Below are 18764 nucleotides of genomic sequence, written 5' to 3' on the forward strand. Positions count from 1 at the left end.
CAGCATGAGCTGGTGTTTCCTGTCAGAGAGAAGTGGTTCCCTTCTGTCCTCAGTCCTCAGCTCTCCGTCCTCTCGTCTGACACACCTGAACCTGAGCCACAATCGGTACCTAAAGGATCCAGGAGTGGAGCTGCTGTCTGCTGGACTGAAGAGTCCACACTGTCACCTGGAGACTCTCAGGTCAGAACACATCAGCTCCTCTCTTCAGTTCTTCTCCACAACTGGACGGTTCTGCTCTCATGATTCTCTGAAACACTGTTCCTCCGTCACCACAGTCTGTCAGGGTGTAGGGTCTCAGAGAGAGGCTGTGCTTCTCTGGCCTCAGCTCTGACCTCTAACCCCTCCCATCTGAGAGAGCTGGACCTGAGCTTCAACCATCCAGGAGGACCATGACTGAAGCTGCTGTCTGCTGGACTGGAGAGTCCAGACTGGAGGCTGGAGACTCTCAGGTATGGACAGAGCAGCAGAACTGGCCGAGGGGATGTGGCTGTGTGTTAAGTGCTCAGACTCTTCATCTAAACTGAGCACATGAATCCAAACACATGACATGTTCTCCTGCTGGACACCAGTGGAAGCACCCAGCATACAGTAGAGACTGAGCTGCTGTTTAGAGATCCATCTTTGTTGTCATCCACTTAGCAATAGTCCTGAAACATCTGAAGTCACATGGATCTGCTCTCATCCTTCTGACTCTTTCTTCCTCCAGGCTGGATCACTGTGGACCACAGAGGTTAACATCTGGTTGGAACATGTGTAAGTCTGTATGCTATTGCTTCGTGAGAACTCCTCGACTCTGTCAGCTTCTAGTGGAGCAGCTGTGATGTTAGTGACGTGATGTGACCCTTGGATCTGCTGCTGGAACTTGTCTTAATCAAGTCCAGGTCACTTCCCAGAACACTACTCACCAACGTGGTGTCCAGCAGCAGCTAGTGAGGATCCTCTATGCAGATCTAATAGCAGCACTGTGGACTTTCCTCATCATCCAATATTGATTCACTAACTCTCTTCAGTCTTTGACTCCAGAGTCTCAGGAGTTCTGAGCATCACCATGTTCCCTAAACTCGACTGATGTTAGCGACAGGCTAGCTTAGCTCCAGACCTCACATGGAGACACTTGTGTCTTTCACATAGGACATCAGCTGCTCCAGATTATTCTGGGATGTTCCAGTCCCCCTGGTTCTCCTCTTGAGGTGGGACCAGTCTCAAATGACTGTTGACCCGACACAGTTTGGACCTGTGGGCTCATGATCTCCACTGTAGCTCATGTTGACGAACAGTCTGTTCTTCCTCCATCATCCCCACGTGTGTCTTCTTCTCTCAGACTTCCGTCCACTCTCACTGGACCCAGACACAGCTTACCGACGCCTCCTGCTGTCCAACAACAACAACATGGTGGAGCTAGTGACGGAGGATCAGGAGTATCTGGACCATCCCGACAGGTTTGAGCGGTGTCCTCAGGTGATGAGCAGACATGCTGTGACTGGTCCCTGTTACTGGGAGGTGGAGTGGAGAGGAAGAGTTTCTGTGGCTGTGACTCTCAGGAGAGACGGAAAGAAAGAAGATGAGTCTGAGTTTGGACAGAACCGTTATTCCTGGAGTCTGAGCTGTGATGATGCTGGATATAAATTCTGTCACAATAAGAGAGAAACTGTCATCGAGAGCTCAGAAGTCTCTCACAGAGTTGCAGTGTTGCTGAACGCACCTGCTGGATTTTTGGAAGTCTACAGACTCTCCTCTGGAGTGCGGACTCACCTTCGTACCTTCATCACCTCCACTGAACCTCTGTACCTGGGATTTGGACTCAGAGAGGCTCCTGGTTCCTCAGTGTGTGTGTGCGTGTGACCTGGGTGTGTGAGTGTGTTGCTACAACAAACTGGGGGCGCTGGTTCAAACTCCCATCCAAACTGCTGACTGTGAGGAATGAATATTTCCTGCCACTGTAAATGGATCTTTGTCTTTTACCACCCAGATTCCCCATTAAAATGATTGGATAATTCGATTTTTTGTGTTTATTCTTTGTGTGTATTATGTCTCAATATACGGAGATGATGCTGTGTTTCAACTGTGCCGTTTATTCAGATGGTTACTGTCACACACTGCTTGACGGTAATAACCATATACACATTTGCCCCTCCCTTTCCATGGGAACAAACAGTGTAAAGTACAAAATAACAGCACTTAACACAAATAAGCAAAGCAAATCGTTGTCCTCACGCAGCTGGGTAAACCAGTTTACCACTGGAGAGACAGGCTGCACAGTCTCAGGCAATTTTTCACGTTTTTCACCCGTTGTTTGGGATAAAGACATTCCACGAGTACCTTTATGGGAACAAATTCACCATTGTGACAAATTATGAACCGTTATTGTCACTTTTCAATGAGTTGAAAGCAGTTCCACAGAAGGCTTCTCTCAGAATCCAGAGATGGGCAGTTCCACTTCAAGCCTATGAGTGTGCCATAGTATACAAAGACGGGAAACACCACAGTAATGCTGATGCATGAAGTCGCTTACCTTTGCCTGAAAGCCTGCTGTAGTCACAGCAGAGGGAAGAGTTCTCATGCTAGGAAGTTCGGACATCACGCTGGTGACTGCGCAGCAGCAGACGGTGTTGGAGTGAAGAAGCCAGGTGACGGTGTATGTGTATATGTGAGTCTGAAGCTGAAAGTGCCTGTTCCGAGTATACGTAGAAGTTGATATTAAAATCTCTCCGTTCAAGACAAGAGTTGCCTGAGTTACTTCACTGTGTAAATCTTGCATGAAAGATGCAGATCAGTGACCAAAATCAAATCATTTTCTGAAATTCTCATCCAAATCCAAATTGATTTTGAATGCAGACAATCCAACCTTGTCGGACTCACGATCTCCTTGGGGCTGCAGTGCTACTTCCACCTGCTGCCCGCTTCTTATAATTGCACTCGGGAAATTGAACTCAAGATAAAATATGTGTTGTGATATTGGTTAAAAACATCATGACAGCGAGGATGGCAATGAGTGGCCTGGTTGAGCGCTGTCTAGTCGGATCACACCACACGTATCCAGAGCGTTCCCTCAATATTACTTTTCAGTCACCAGTGTAACGTCATTCATCAGTCCGTAGACCAAAGGTGTAGCTGTATGACACGCAGTCGTTCTACTGAGGACCCCTCATCCATACACAGGTGACCTGCACGCTGCCTGTCCTGGATGGAAATTCCTTTTCAGCATTTTACGGAGAGAAGCACAAAATAATTAACTGAAACTGGAGTGAATATGGCGACGCACATGCCGCTTATAGGGGCAGTCAAGAGGAGAAATTGCAGTTCATTGCTTCCACTGCAGGACACTTGAGGGGACTGGTGGTTCTTAGTTGTGATCGCAACATCGCCATCTCCTGGAGGAAAGAAGAAGGTCGAGCTGTTCCTCCTGTCTCCCAACAATCCTCCTCAAAGATATCAACTAGATTTGAAGCAACTGAGAGAAAGCAAAGAAAAAACAAGGAAAATTCACATGACAGGCTCAAATGAAAATATGAGAATGTCCAATATGAATGAGTTCTGAAATAATTTGCTGCTGAAACAATCGTAAAAAGCAGCTATGATCCGCTGAACAGAAGTGAAAGTACTTTAAGTAAGTAAGTAAGTAAGCATTTAAAGAATTTAGGTGTGGCCAGCGAAGACAACTTCCTCTTTAGAAAGTTCAGTCTTGAAAGTTCAATATTGTTTTTGAAAGGTGAGCGAAGAGCTCAGGTGAGTTTCTCTCGTGTTTATAGAGGCTTCATTGTCTGACAGACGCTGCTGAGGTTGTTGAATTCTCTCCAGATTTAAAACTACATTATGCAGTTTGATAGAATCTGGTCTGGTTTTCTTGTCTGTCTGGTTCTGGTGCTGGAGTTGAATAAAAACAGGCCCAAATTATTGATATTTCAAACATTATTGTTATAGTTTCCATAATAATTGTGGCTTTCTCTGTTACCTGATTAATGCCATACTTTGCTCCATTTTGGGAAATATTTGTTTTATGTCAATGACTGACGTATTTGCGCAGCTCTCAACCAAATGGAATAATGGCGCAGGACTTTATTTGTCAGGACTTTATTTGGTTTTGTTGTCCCTCTGGTTCATACAGTCAGCACGATCAGCAGGTTTCACCTGTCGAGGAAAAGGTTGAAAAGTTGTTTGACGGGCCAAATGAGACGCAGATTGGAGGCTTGTGTCGAGCCAATATGGGCGTGTAAAGAAGTGCAGTGAGATTGGGAGGAGCTCATGAAGATATCACTTGTTAGTTATTACAATCAAGGTCAGTCAAGTATTCAGGACACTAAGGTGCTGAAATGTTATTGTTCAGTGAAGGCTGATGCAGGATTGTGCTCTCTCTCTCTCAGTATCACTGCTGGTTGAGTGGACAGAGTTCACTGTTGTGACCCACAAAAAACGTATGCACTGCATCTTATTTTGATGTCAGTGTTGCAACAGTCAGGTATTTTGTTTCATGGAAATTGATACTGAGTAACTTGTTTTGGTTTCAGCAGTAGTTGGGGAATTGCTTTATAAAGTCAAAGAAGTTCTGATGAGTCGCTGCAGTGTTTTACTGTGCTCACCCACCAGTTTTAAGCTATTCCCAATTCCCTGTCTGAGGAGCATGAAAGGACTCCATATTAAAATGGTCAGGTGGATGGAGGCAGTCTCAGTGACGCAAACATGGAACTGTTGAAGATTGAATATTGATGTGAAAATTAAAGAGATTTTAAACTTGAAAAGACAAGCTACGCAAGTGAAAGCCGATGACCAGGCGACACACACACAGACGCACGTCTGAGGTGAACGACAAACACAAACAACACCTGAGTTAAGCTTTCACAGGACACAGCCCCTCGCTCACTGGGCGAGGTCCCTCCATCAGAGTGAGGATCAGAAGGAGCTGGAAGCTTTATCTGCAAACATGGACACAAGTCTTCAGACCAGCGGAGCGATGCTCACAGGTCAGTGTCTTTAACGCGACAGATTGTAACACAGATGGTAGAAAGGTCGGCTTGTGATTGTGAGGTTGCAGGTTTGATCCCAGCATCCTGGCATGTTTGCGTCGCAGCCTACTGCCGTCAGTGTGTGAATGGGTGACTCAGCGAAAAGCACTTGGGTTGCTGGATGAGGATAGAAAGCGCTGTGTAAGGTTGAGCTGAGACTCAGGTCAGTGAGGTCACAGAGAAGAACCAGTGGCTCTGATGAGCAGCAGGTTCTTCCATCCACCATCAGACCTCACAATGCTGACCTCCATGTGGAATGTTGACATCACATGTGATGGAATCTTCTGTCCATGTCTTCTTTCTTCTCTCATGACTTTGTTCTGCTGCTCTGAACCTGATGAATGAAGTTCTGTTGTTGACAAGAACCACCCGTGATGATGCTGTTGTGTTTGTGTGAAGGTGCGGAAAGAGAGGAGGAAGCTCCTCCCTCTAAAGCCCCTCTGGGTGAGGACCATGGCAGCCAGACCAGAGCTCAGAGGTGAGAAGATCAAGAAGATCAATTCTTCTGTCAGAGCTACAAATACCATTTTCACACTGCAACTTCTGTGTTCAGCTCAGAGCCACTCACATCAGAAGCTGCTGGACGAGGACACAGACCTGGACCTGCTCCCAGCTGTGTGTCTCTGAAGAGTGACTGGTCTATGGATAGACCTGTTTACTTCAGTAGTGTACAGAAAGATCAGAGGAGGAGGAAGTGAGTGGCAGACCAGGCACAAGACTGAGGGGGCATCTGGTGATCAGATGGTGAATCATAGATTGGAGTGTTCATCAGAGTTGTGTCTCCATCAGGCTTAATCGGGAGAAACCAGAAGACCCTGAACTCAGCTGTGTGTCTCTGAAGAGTGGCGCATCAAAGAATCTTAACATTTATTTCAAAGGTGGACAAGGGCCTTCAGGAGAGAGGTGAGGGTTTCTGTCCCTCTCCACTCATGTGATTGTTGGGTCTGTGCAAAGGTTTCTGAGGCACCTTCTGCTTGGACTGAAGCCCTCAGATGTTCAGCAGCTTCACCTCAGTTGATATTTCTGCATGGACAACAATAATAGAGCTAATAGCTGCTGCTGTCAGACAGACAGCTGCTGCTGGACTCAGAAAGAATTCCACACCTTCGTGCCCATTATTAACTTTACTACTTATACTTATGAACTTTACTGCACTGGATCATTCATCAGTTGGTGAAGAAGGTTTTGAGTTGTTGCATCAAGCAGCAGAATTCTAAACAACCTCCTACGTTCTTATCCTCCAAGTCTTCTGGAAGCATTTTTATGAGATCAGATGAGACTGTCTTTATTCTTCCCACTATCTGGAAATGCTGGTTGTTATGGCAGGTTCTGGTGTTTATTCAACTGGAGTCAAAAGTGCTGCTCCACGACGAGGAAACTGCACATTCAAGAGAAGAAGCAGTGAACTAAACTGATGAAACGAGTGTGTGACAAAGTTCACGTCTGTTTACTCCGGTTTCCATGAATCTGGAACTAGATTGATCTGTTTCAGCTGGGCTGCACCTGGAAGAGTCACAGTCTGAGTCTTGACCTTCATCAGATCATCGGTGTCCTTGTGAAAGTGAGGCTTATTTACTGTCTGATGTTCTTCACAGAGAGGATCAGCAGGTCTCAGATGTTCTCAGTCTCCAGTGTGTCCAGCAGCATCAGACAGATCTGGACTCCACACTTCAGGTGTGTTCAAGTGTTAGCTCCTCCTGCTAACTACAACAGATGCTAACTCTCCAGTCAGGATTCTGGTCACCTCTGAAGGTCAGCAGGGTTTCTCTCTGTCACATGATCAGGTCACATGTTTATGTTGCAGCTCCTTGAGGAGACTGTCATGACCCTGGTGAAGAAGGAAGTGAGGAGAGTCCAAAGGTTCCTCAGTCCAGATGATCCCAAATACCAGGATGATGAGGAAGAGGTGAAGGTGAAGTGTGATGAGGAGCAGATGAGGAGCAGCAGAGAAGCTTTCCTGGACTTCATTATGAACCTCCTGAGGAGCATGGAGCAGGAGGAGCTTGCTGGTCGTGTGTGGAGCAGTAAGAGGATTTGAACCTTCGACCTGCTGAATGTGGTCCATTTGAGCTGAAATACAAGGAGCTGATGAGAAGAATGATCTGAAGCTTGAGCAGAGTCACCTTCCAGCATCCTCTGATCATGTGACTTCTCTGTTCATTCAGGAAGTCGTGCTGGAGCGTGTGCAGGACGACTGAAGAGGAGCCTGCAGAAGAAGTTCCACAGTGTGTTTGAGGGAGTGGCTAAAGCAGGAAACTCCGCCCCTCTGAATCAGATCTACACAGAGCTCTACATCACCGAGGGGGGCACAGACCAGGTCAACCAGGAGCACGAGGTCCGACAGATCGAAGCAGCAACCAGGAAGCAGAGCAGACCAGAAAGGACCATCAGACAGGAAGACCTCTTTAAAGCCTCAGCTGAGAGAGAGGGACCATTCAGGAGCCTGCTGACAAAGGGCGTGGCTGGCATTGGGAAGACCCTCCTGACACAGAAGCTGACTCTGGACTGGGCTGAAGACAAAGCCCACCAGAACTTCCAGCTCATGTTTCCTTTCACCTTCAGGGAGTTGAACCTGCTGAAAGAGAAGCAGTTGAGTTTGGTGGACCTTGTTCATCTCTTCTTTCCTGAAGCCAAAGACTCAGGACTCAGCAGCTTTGAAGGAGTCCAGGTTCTGTTCATCTTGGACGGTCTGGACGAGTGTCGACTCCCTCTGGACTTCAACAGCCAGGTCCTGACAGAAGCTACAGAGTCCACCTCAGTAGACGTCCTGCTGACCAACCTCATCAGGGGGAAGCTGCTTCCCTCAGCTCACCTCTGGATCACCACACGACCTGCAGCAGCCAATCAGATCCCTCCTGAGTGTGTGGACATGGTGACAGAGGTCAGAGGGTTCGCTGACCTCCAGAAGGAGGAGTACTTCAGGAGGAGGTTCAAAGATGAGCAGCAGACCACCATCATCTCTCACATCAGGAGCTCACGAAGCCTCTACATCATGTGTCACATCCCCATCTTCTGCTGGATCACTGCCACAGTTCTGGAGGACATGTTGAAGAGCAGAGAGACCAGAGAGCTGCCCAAGACCCTGACTGAGATGTACATCCACTTCCTGGTGGTTCAGGCCAAAGTCAAGAAGCTCAAGTACCATGGAGGAGCTGGGACAGACCCAGTTTGGGATCCTGAGAGCAGGAAGATGATTGAGTCTCTGGGAAAACTGGCTTTTGAGCAGCTGCAGAGAGGAAACTTGATCTTCTATGAATCAGACCTTACAGAGTGTGGCATCGACATCACTGCTGCTGCACTTTACTCAGGAGTCTTCACACAGATCTTCAGAGAGGAGAGAGGACTGTACCAGGACAAGGTCTTCTGCTTCATCCACCTGAGTCTTCAGGAGTTTCTGGCTGCTCTTTATGTCCACCTCACGTTTTTCAACTCTGGAGTCAATCTACTCGATTCACAACAAACATCTGTCCTGACAAGAATCTTAAGACACAAACATCACATGAAACAGTTCTACCAGAGAGCATTAAATGAAGCTGTAGAAAGTATTACTGGACATCTGGACTTGTTCCTGCGCTTCCTTCTGGGTCTTTCTCTGCAGACCAGTCAGAGTCTCCTCCCAGGTTTGTTGCCACAGACAGGAAGTAGCTCCTGGAGCCATCAGCACACAGCAAAGCTCATCAAGAAGAAGATAAGTGAGAAAGTGTCTCCAGAGAGAATCATCAATCTGTTCCACTGTCTGAGTGAAGTGAAGGACACTTATCTAGTGGAGCAGGTCCAACAGCAGCTGAGGTCAGGACGTCTCTCCACAGCTCAACTGTCTCCTGCTCAGTGGTCCACCCTGGCCTTCATCTTACTGTCCTCAAAGGAAGATCTGGAGGTGTTTGACCTGAAGAAATACTCTGGTTCAGACAAGGTTCTTGAGAGGCTCCTGCCTGTGGTCCAAGCTTCAAAACAAGTTCTGTAAGTGGATAAAACACTGAAACATCTCTGATGATGTGAACGGAACATGAAGGTTTGATTTCCTTGTTCTTTTTATTCAGACTGAGAGACTGTCAGCTGTCAGAGAGAAGTGGTTCCCTTCTGTCCCCAGTCCTCAGCTCTCCGTCCTCTCGTCTGACACAACTGGACCTGAGCTACAACTACAAGCTGGACGATCCAGGAGTGGAGCTGCTGTGTGCTGGACTGAAGAGTCCACACTGTCACCTGGAGACTCTCAGGTCAGAACACGTCATGTGTCCAGCTTCAGAGCTGAAATGTGAAAGTCAGAGGTGGGGACAAAAAAACAACTTAACAAAAACAAAAAATAAACTAAACCCTGAGCTGGATGAGATTGTGAAGCAGAAGAAATGTATTTCCATCCCACGTTCCAGCAAACACACAGCAGCATCTTCCATCTCCATGTGATTTCAGGGATCAAAAGGAGCAGAGAGAAGAAAGAGTCTGGTCATATCTGTCCCTTTTTAATGAGCCTTTTCTTTCCCCACTCAGAGTCACTTGGCGACCTGTTCTTAGTGTAAACTACTGCCATGTTAGTAGGATAGTATTGATGTGATCCAGTGGTGGAGGTGGGAGGTGTTTAGTTAATCAACTAGTTTGATGAACTAACAGCAGCAGTGGAGTAACTGAGCGAAATGACCTGCCAGCCAACTCCATCATGACCTTGATCTTTAATTCATAGTTGTGCCCATCTATGGCTCTGATAATGGTGACCTTGTGATGTCCTGATGCTGCTGTTGAGTTTGACTCCATGTCTTCTCCTGAATATCAGTAACTACAATGCAAATCAGACTGACATGACGTGACACTCGTGTCTTGTCTTTTCAACTGATGAAGATCAGACTGGCCAGTAGATAAGGTGACTTGACTTGCTCAAAAAGAAATGACTTGGGACTTGCACATGTGTGACTTGGTCCCATGATGTTGGTGTCAGCTGTCACACGTGGAGGTGAGATGATGGTTACCATGGGAACGTGCCAGATGTGAACACTGGTCCAGATGAATCAAAAGCTGCTGCTGTTGTAATGCTAACACTCAACTGCAGTGCTAACGCTATGGTTGTGTCACTCAACACTTCAACACTGGGACAATGGAGGACGACATCTGATGACGACAAAGTCACTAGTCTGAAGTCCTCTGTCTCCTTGTGGACAACATCTGCAATATTTTGTTGCTTTTTTATCATGTTTGTGTTTTTGTCTTCATGTTTCTTTTGTCTCAAGTTGATCCTGACGGATATAAAAGTGCTTCAAATATTCCAACAATCATGTGATGATAATCTTCTGAATGGAAAGAGCTCACTGTGTCCTCAAATAATGAGTTGAAAGTCTTGTCAAAACAGAGGATTGAAAAAGTCTCACTTGTTGATGACACTTTTCTCTTTCACAGCCTGAGCTGGTGTCAGCTGTCAGAGAGAAGTGGTTCCCTTCTGTCCTCAGTCCTCAGCTCTCCGTCCTCTCGTCTGACACAACTGGACCTGAGCCACAACGACCTACAGGATCCAGGAGTGGAGCTGCTGTCTGCTGGACTGAAGAGTCCACACTGTCACCTGGAGACTCTCAGGTCAGAACATGTGTCCAGCATCAGAGCTGAAATTTAAAAGTCAGAGGTGAAGACTCCAGCTTCAGAGAGTCACAATTTTCTCATCAGGTTGCTCTTCAACGCAGCAGCTGATTCTCAGTAGCATCAGTCTTCAGCAGGTTCCCCCTGCACTGAGGTTGTAAAATCGCAGATTCTGGAGCTCAACTGCTGCTGCTTCACGGCTCAAACAGTGGAAGAAAAGTGACAGTGCTTTGGAGCGTCTGGGTTCATTCTTTGCCCACACTGCGCTACTACGAAGACAAGCCCGTCTGTAGCTGATGCTCTGTAGACCAACAACTCTGGTGACATTGATACTGGAGCTCTGCAGATCAATATTATATATTATGCCCCGGTGACCTCTGTCTTGCCACGCCCCTGGGAAATACAACAGCATATTTCAAAGTTGAACATCAAGTGCTGCCTACACAGAATGAGGTGCTATTCCAGCATTAGCATTAGCTTCTGTCTCAGTGTGGCGCTTGAACATGGACTTCTGTGAGTTTGCATCTGTGTTTCCACATTTCCCACTGTGTCAGATGCTCCATGTGCTGCTGCTAGAAAAGCACAGCAACTTGTGCTGGAGCACCATTCAGAGGTGCTGACCAATCAGGTGGCTGAAGAGAGAAGGTGATCGACCAATGACACGCTGACTGTTAAGTCAGAACCTTTCCTATTGGTCGACCCTCCTTTGTCCCCCACACTCACCTCCACTGCTTTCAGCTCAAGTTAGAGAGTTCAATGTCTTGTCAAAATAAAGGATTTGAAAAGTCTCAGTTGTTGATGACACTCATCTCTTTCACAGCATGAGCTGGTGTTTGCTGTCAGAGAGAAGTGGTTCCCTTCTGTCCTCAGTCCTCAGCTTTCCGTCCTCTCGTCTGACACAACTGGACCTGAGCTACAACTATGACCTAAAGGATCCAGGAGTGGAGCTGCTGTCTGCTGGACTGAAGAGTCCACACTGTCACCTGGAGACTCTCAGGTCAGAACACATCAGCTCCTCTCTTCAGTTCTGCTCCACAACTGGACGGTTCTGCTCTCATGATTCTCTGAAACACTGTTCCTCCGTCACCACAGTCTGTCAGGGTGTAGGATCTCAGAGAGAGGCTGTGCCTCTCTGGCCTCAGCTCTGACCTCTAACCCCTCCCATCTGAGAGAGCTGGACCTGAGCTTCAACCATCCAGGAGGACCAGGACTGAAGCTGCTGTCTGCTGGACTGGAGAGTCCAGACTGGAGGCTGGAGACACTCAGGTATGGACAGAGCAGCAGAACTCACTGACTGAGCTCCAAAGAGCTGAAGAAACTGAACATGTGATCCAGAAGCAGACAGACAGGATGCGGGTGTGTGACGCTGCTCAGACTACTCATCTGAACTGAGCACATGAATCCAAACACATGACATGTTCTCCTGCTGGACACCAGTGGAAGCACCAAGGAGAAAGTGACTGAGCTGCTATTTAGAGATCAATCTTTGTTGTTATCCACTTAGCAATAGTCCTGAAACATCTGAAGTCACATGGATCCGCTCTCATCCTTCTGACTCTTTCTCCCTCCAGGCTGGATCACTGTGGACCACAGAGGTTAACATCTGGACTGGAGAGATGTAAGTCTGTATCTTGTTGCTCGACTCTGTCAGCTTCTCGTGGAGCAGCTGTGATGTTCGTGATGTCATGTCACCCTTGGATCTGCTGCTGGAACTTGTCTTCATCAAGTCCAGGTCACTTCCCAGAACACTGCTCACCAACGTGGTGTCCAGCTACAGCTAGTGAGGAGCCTCCGTGCAGATCTAGAAGCAGCACTGTGGACTTTCCTCATCATCCAATATTGATTCATTCACTCTCTTCAGTTCTGTTGACCCGACACAGTTTGGACCCGTGGGCTCACGATCTCCACTGTAGCTCATGTTGACCAACAGTCTGTTCTTCCTCCATCATCACCACGTGTGTCTTCTTCTCTCAGACTTCCGTCCACTCTCACTGGACCCAGACACAGCTCACCGACGCCTCCTACTGTCCAACAACAACAACATGGTGGAGCTAGTGACGGAGGATCAGGAGTATCTGGACCATCCCGACAGGTTTGAGCGGTGTCCTCAGGTGATGAGCAGAGAGGCTGTGACTGGTCCCTGTTACTGGGAGGTGGAGTGGAGAGGAAGAGTTTCTGTGGCCGTGACTCTCAGGAGAGACGGAGGGAAAGATGACGAGTCTGAGTTTGGACAGAACCATTATTCCTGGAGTCTGAGCTGCTCTGATGATGCTGGATATAAAGTCTGTCACAACAACAGAGAAATTGTCATTGGGAGCTCAGAAGTCTCTCACAGAGTTGCTGTGTTGCTGAATGCAACTGCTGGAGTTTTGGAAGTCTACAGAGTCTCCTCTGGAGTCAGGACCCCCCTCTCCACCTTATTCACCTCCACTGAACCTTTGCACCTGGGATTTGGACTCAGAGAGGCTCCTGGTTCTGGTTCCTCAGTGCGTGTGTGTGACCTGAGTGTGTGAGTGTGTTCAAATCCCCATCCAAACTGCTGAAAGTGAGGAATGAATCTGTTTCTGAAACAAACATGTTCTATGTTTGAAGAAGAGAAACTTTCTCTTTCATCACTCTCCTTTCTCCAGTAAACGTCTTCATGTTCTGCTGAGTGGTATCTTCCTGCTCCTTCTATCATCACTGTGTTCAGTCACTGAAAGACTCCTCCAAGTCTCCATCCTCACGTGAAGAAGACTTCAGCACATTCTCAAACCCGTCTGTCCTTCTTCTTCCCTGTGGACAGATCACATGACAACAATCTTCATCCATGAACTCTTGAACTGTCGGTCGACCTTTAGTGAAGAGTTCAGATCAACTTTGAAATATCTGATTGAATGACAACATTTGTGGAGTCACAAAAAGGATTTGTATTTGTTTGTGTCAAAATATTGCAGCCATTTTGAAACAGAAAAAAAATCATATTTGAGATTGGGTCAAATTCTAAAGGTGTCTGAAAACATTTTATGCCACTGTAAATGAACAGAAAATCTAGATTCCCCTCTGGATCTTTGTCTTTTACCACCAAGATTCCCCACTGAAGTGATAAGAATGGTATCAGTGAGGAAGCGTGCAGCTGAGGTCCTCTCAGTATATCAGCAACTGTCACTAGAGGAATAATAGTCGAAGCTCACCATCATGGAAAATGACATGTACTGTACTACAGAGGACTCTCCACAGGCTATTTGAATTCCTCCTATCGTGTCCCTGTTTCTGGTTGGAAAGGTTACGGCCGTGGTGTGACAGAGTGTGGTGTGACAGAGTCGCAGTAATCAGGAAGCTTAAAGGTACGTTCACACCGAACGTGCCTTTTTAGTCACAGTAGCGTCGTCAGTAGCTGGTAGCTTGCTCAGGTCGTGATTAGTTGCCACCTACCCGGTTCGAACACGTCGCCAAAGTCGCCGGAGGGCGTGGTCTAAGGTTGTGAATTGTGGATTTAAAGATGGCGGAGCTTGGTCACGTACAAGCTGTAGCGGCGCTTTATCTTTTCGAAAAAAAGGAAAAAACGACATCTGTGGGTGCATGATGTCCTCCGAAATCGCTCGCAATTCGTCGAGTTTCACCACCTCCTCCAGGAGCTTCGGCTGGATGACGAGCGGTTCCAGCGGTACTTTCGGCTGAACCCATCCAGTTCGACGACCTGTTGTCCAGGATCGGTGCTCGGATTTCCCATCAGGACACCAACAATCCCCGCGGCTGAATGGCTGTCCATTTGCCTAGTCAATGTGTAATGTTATGAAGTGCATCGCATGCGCCGACCTTCCTGCGGGGGAACGGCGGAGGAGGGAGGCCCTCCGCTCGTGGTTCGGTGGCCTGGTCGAGAAGGCTAAGCCGCCCAAGCCCAAGGCGCGCCTGCCCACGACCAAAGGTAAGGGCAAGCGGCCAAAGATGAAGTCCTGGGACGAGTATGATGAGAGCGACAAGGTCCGGGTATCCGTGGAGGAGGACCCGGAGCTTCTGTTTGCCGACGTCCCCGCGCCGGCTCAGGACTTGGCCCTGCAGGAAGGCAGGGAAACGTCTCCACCACCGAGACGTTTCCCACTCGACGATATGCCAGAGCTCTTCGCGTCGGCGATGGAGAGGCTGGGATTAAAACCCCCGCAGGACCCACATCCTCCTGAGGAAGAAGACTTGTCTTGCTCGGTGCACGAGCTCAAATCCAAGCCAAAGAGGAGGCCGTCGACCACGTGCCTGAAGATTCCGTCGTTGTGGGGATTCTTAAAGAAGGACATGGAGGCCCCAGCGAACGTCAAAACTCCAGCCGATGCATACGAACCGTATGCAAAGGTGGACGGAGTCGACTGGAGGAAAGGCCTCCCTCCGCTGGGCGACTCGCTGGCCTTGTGCGTGGCGCCAACCACTTCACCGAGGGCAACAAGGAAGCAGGTCATCCCGGACGAGCATTCTCGCTATACTTATGCCCTGGTGGACAGGGTATACAATTGTGCGACCTAGGTCACTGCGTTGGCCAACAATATGTCTCTTCTGGCCTGCTCCATGGACAGGATGCTCTATGGCAAAGAGGACCTGACCCCAGAGGAGCTACACGAGGCCCAAGTGTCCATGGCCACCTTCTTACGGATGGCGCAGGTCTTCATCAAGGCTGGAGCCAAGCGCTGTTACAAATGGCAGCGCGGAACATGTGGCTTGGCCTTTCGGGACTGGGGTACAAAGAGAGACGCGTCCTCGCTGGTGTCCCCAATTCTGAGGACTCGCTGTTCGGTGAGGGAATTACTGAACACGTGGAGAAGCTGGAGAGTTCACGCAAGACGGCGGGCTCGCTGTCGAGCATGCTGCGCATGGGCTCGGAGAGGAAGCAGGCGCCTCCTTAGAAACAAACAGAACACTCCAGAACACTACCAGACAGCAAGAAATGAAGCTGTAGAAAGTCCTACTGGACATCTGGACTTGTTCCTGCGCTTCCTTCTGGGTCTTTCTCTGCAGACCAGTCAGAGTCTCCTCCCAGGTTTGTTGTCACTGACAGGAAGTAGATACTGGACACACAGCAGAGCTCATCAAGAAGAAGATAAGTGAGAAAGTGTCTCCAGAGATAAACATCCAGCTGTTCCATTGTCTGAGTGAAGTGAAGGACACTTCTCTCGTGGATCAGGTCCAACAGCAGCTGACGTATAGAGCTCTCTCCACAGCTCAACTGTCTCCTGCTCAGTGGTCCACCCTGGCCTTCATCTTACTGTCCTCAGAGGAAGGTCTGGGGGTGTTTGACCATTTATTTTCTAACCCACAACAGAATACTGAAGAACAACGTTTTCAATGAATCATTTCTTATATATCTTGTTTCTACAACATCATGAAATATGTTTCATCCAAATGTTACTACACGAGAAATCTACCTTTATGAAACCATATGCAATATCAAATGAAATGTATGAACATTTTTGCCAGTCTAACTCATTATGTTATGTAGGTTATCATTACACGCAAAAATATTGATAATGAAACGAATGAAATTACAGATTTTTCACAGGTTAATGTTAGCTCAATGTGGTCGGAGCTCAGCCCATTCTCCAGGCTGCAGCCAGGGGCCTCTCGACCCACATGGGGCCTCAGTGGACTACCTGTAAAATTACGACTGTGAGGCTCCCCTTGACTTTCCAAGTGCGTTTCTCCAGGATGCTTTCTCTTCATGCGGAACATTTAATGCATGTTGTCACTCTGCATGAGAGCCACATGGAGCGTACGGGGTGGAAAACTCACACAGGTGTGGAGAGTGAGAGCTCTGAGAGAGCATTGGTTGTCATGTCTATTAGTTACTAAATCAATGGTAACAAAATTAAATGTCAAAAATACAACAGATAATTGATTTTAAATGCTTCGGAAATTACGCATTGATCGATTAACCAATATTAAGGTTGCTATGTGTGGATTCTCAAGCCCTGCTGTCATATATTGATGTTATTATGAGGCATATAAATTTAGGTCAGAATAAATATGACGTCACTGAAGGCCTTGGGTTGAAATACACGCCACTGGTCCTGACCAACCTTCGTATTCAGGTCGCCAATGATGATCCTCAGCTCATGTCGTGGCTGGCTCTCCATCTCCACCTGCAGCTGGTCGTACAAAACCTTTTTTATATATTCACTTCATCAATCCTATCTCCGATGTCTCCTGTAATTTTTTCTCCTCCATTTCTTTAAACACGTTCTCAAGAATTGGATTGAATTGGAATAGCAGCATCAGACTTATAATCTGTAGGTCCAAAGTTCAAGTCCCTGTTTGGGCAAAGTATTGATGAGCAATGCATTTTGTCCACATTTCTGGAAGTGCTTTTTGTTTGTTCTTTTTTTTCAGTTGCAAGTTTTTTTTAACTATGGTACTTTGTTACTGTTAATCATTCTCTGGTGAGGAATTGCAGTTATGGAAGATCACAGAAAGTATACTTGAGACAAATTCTGATTAGATTCAGGATTGTTGATCTAAAAAATAGGCCCATTAAAAAAAAACAGTTAAACTGGCAACTTTTTTCTCTCTCATGTCATTTGAACATGGATATATTAATACAGTATTCGCCAGGGGAAAGAAATGTAAGTGACAGATTATAAGTCTTGAGCGCTTTCGTACCCAACAGGAAATAAAAGACAGCAAGACTGGGAAACATGAACTGACAAAGAATAGGGCAGAGAAAAGGATTTGTCAGAAGTGGGATTCGAACCCACGCCTCCATTCAGAGACCAGAAGTCCCATGGTTAGGAAGGTTTATCACCTTGAGTCTGGCGCCTTCGACCGCGCGGCCATCCTGACAACTGACCTTCAGAAGGTCGTCAGCAGCTGCATAGAAACTGGAATAACCAGTTAAGCCCTGCAAAGTTCAGCGATCACAGATTTGAGCAAAATTTTTGGACAGTTTATATTGATTATTGAAATCATATTTTGCTCTCTCCATCTGACTTTTATGTGCAAAGTCTCTAATGTACTTTTAGCGTGCAAATGATGATTTTGTTTTTGCAACACAAACCTTTTCACAAATGAAAGCAACATCTTTGTCGTGTTACGGTGTTAAAAGTAGTGGCCTCATCACTACATTTAAGTTTACAAATAGAAAAGGTTTATTTATGTCCATTATTGCACAGCATCTCCAGAAATGAGATTGTTTTGGAACAGGGCAAAGTAAATGCCTTGTTAAACAAATGTAACTTATTGACACATCATTAACCGTAGCTGGGATTTGGAAGAGTCAGCCTGCCACAAACAAGGAGCAAAGTTTTCAAAGGTCAATACTTCTGTATTTCTGAAAATCTGTCCATCCGATCTGTGAAAAACACAAAACCAAAAAAATAAGGGACCAGAGAACATTCAATCAGGATTATGGCATGTGTGTGCATTTACTGTAAATGCATTCCATTTCTATGGTGAATGTATTCGTGTTGTGTGGACAGCGGGTGATACACTTCTCAGGGCGTCAAGTCAGGGCAGAAGGAACCACAGAAGCAGTGGGATGCAAGCTTCGGTTTATTCCACATCAGCATAACATCGTCTCATCGCTTGGCATCGCTATCCATCAAATTGTTCAAAGTACAAACACAATAAATAGTGGCTGGATCAAGGGCGTTCCTCGTACCAGATACACATCGTCACACACGTGCACGCCCACATTTGACCTCCAGGCTGAGTCGCTGAGACAAGACCTTCAGGGAGCTCCAGAGAAAACAGACATTCCTGTCTACACCCCAAGTCTTCTAGCCGCTCCTCCATTCGGACAGAGGAAGTCTCGTGCTCATACTCTAGTACGGAATGGTACATACGTACATGATACTCTCGTACGTAATCTGTGATGTTCATTCTCACGCATGTATACTGTCATTTGCATTCAGAAGCAACAGACCATGAACGGCAGCAATGATCCCTTTTTGAACGCATGAATGGGACATTAGGATGTAGACAACACAGATAAGGTAGATAAGATAAGATAATGTGTCCAACAGAACTTGAATCTCAGACTCTTAATTCCACAGAGAGTTGTATCCTTAAACCTCTATATGAGCAGGCCGGTTAGCTCAGATGGTTAGAGCGTGGTGCTAATAACGCCAAGGTCATGGGTTCGATCCCCATACTGGCCATTATTTGATTTTAGAAAATTCCACCCAAATGTATTAAAGGAACGAAATACTGCTTCTCACTACAGTTCTCGCCCGCCAGACTAACGGT

The 18764-nt window shown here is 47.0% G+C and overlaps 1 protein-coding gene and 2 non-coding genes across 5 annotated transcripts; 2 read left to right on the forward strand and 1 right to left on the reverse strand.

Annotated features, from left to right (window-relative positions):
- The first annotated feature begins 3666 nt into the window (after positions 1 to 3666).
- Positions 3667 to 13565, forward strand: LOC128765982 (NLR family CARD domain-containing protein 3-like). Of its 3 annotated transcripts, XM_053877285.1 has the most exons (14): positions 3667 to 3726; positions 4840 to 4958; positions 5400 to 5478; positions 5554 to 5694; positions 5790 to 5903; positions 6596 to 6674; positions 6805 to 7024; positions 7166 to 8960; positions 9041 to 9217; positions 10386 to 10559; positions 11380 to 11556; positions 11652 to 11825; positions 12131 to 12177; positions 12534 to 13565. In XM_053877285.1, exons 2-14 carry the CDS (start codon positions 4919 to 4921, stop codon positions 13070 to 13072), a joined length of 3756 nt encoding a protein of 1251 aa, XP_053733260.1. In that variant the 5' UTR covers positions 3667 to 3726; positions 4840 to 4918; the 3' UTR covers positions 13073 to 13565. The 3 variants fall into 3 exon arrangements, with proteins under 3 accessions (XP_053733260.1, XP_053733259.1, XP_053733261.1); XM_053877284.1 differs by having other exon boundaries at positions 3695 to 4958; XM_053877286.1 differs by lacking the exons at positions 3667 to 3726; positions 4840 to 4958; positions 5400 to 5478 and having other exon boundaries at positions 5624 to 5694; positions 5773 to 5903.
- A 3685-nt stretch (positions 13566 to 17250) lies between these two features.
- On the reverse strand, positions 17251 to 17360 carry trnal-caa (transfer RNA leucine (anticodon CAA)). The gene is made up of 2 exons: positions 17323 to 17360; positions 17251 to 17296 (listed from the first exon to the last, which is right to left on the reverse strand). It is a non-coding gene; the product is annotated as a tRNA-Leu (tRNA).
- Positions 17361 to 18602: 1242 nt separating this feature from the next.
- trnai-aau (transfer RNA isoleucine (anticodon AAU)) lies at positions 18603 to 18676 on the forward strand. The gene has a single exon. It is a non-coding gene; the product is annotated as a tRNA-Ile (tRNA).
- The last annotated feature ends 88 nt before the right edge of the window (positions 18677 to 18764 follow it).

The sequence above is a fragment of the Synchiropus splendidus genome, chromosome 10 (genome assembly GCF_027744825.2).
Source record: "Synchiropus splendidus isolate RoL2022-P1 chromosome 10, RoL_Sspl_1.0, whole genome shotgun sequence".
NCBI lineage: Eukaryota > Metazoa > Chordata > Actinopteri > Syngnathiformes > Callionymidae > Synchiropus > Synchiropus splendidus.

Bases quoted from the DNA above. Each gene is read 5' to 3' on its own strand.
- LOC128765982 (XM_053877285.1), top strand. From the start codon at position 4,919: ATGGACACAAGTCTTCAGACCAGCGGAGCGATGCTCACAG. The intron at 5,904-6,595 runs GTGAGGGTTTCT...TGTTCTTCACAG, and splicing joins CAAGGGCCTTCAGGAGAGAG to AGAGGATCAGCAGGTCTCAG. The intron at 11,557-11,651 runs GTCAGAACACAT...CCGTCACCACAG, and splicing joins TGTCACCTGGAGACTCTCAG to TCTGTCAGGGTGTAGGATCT.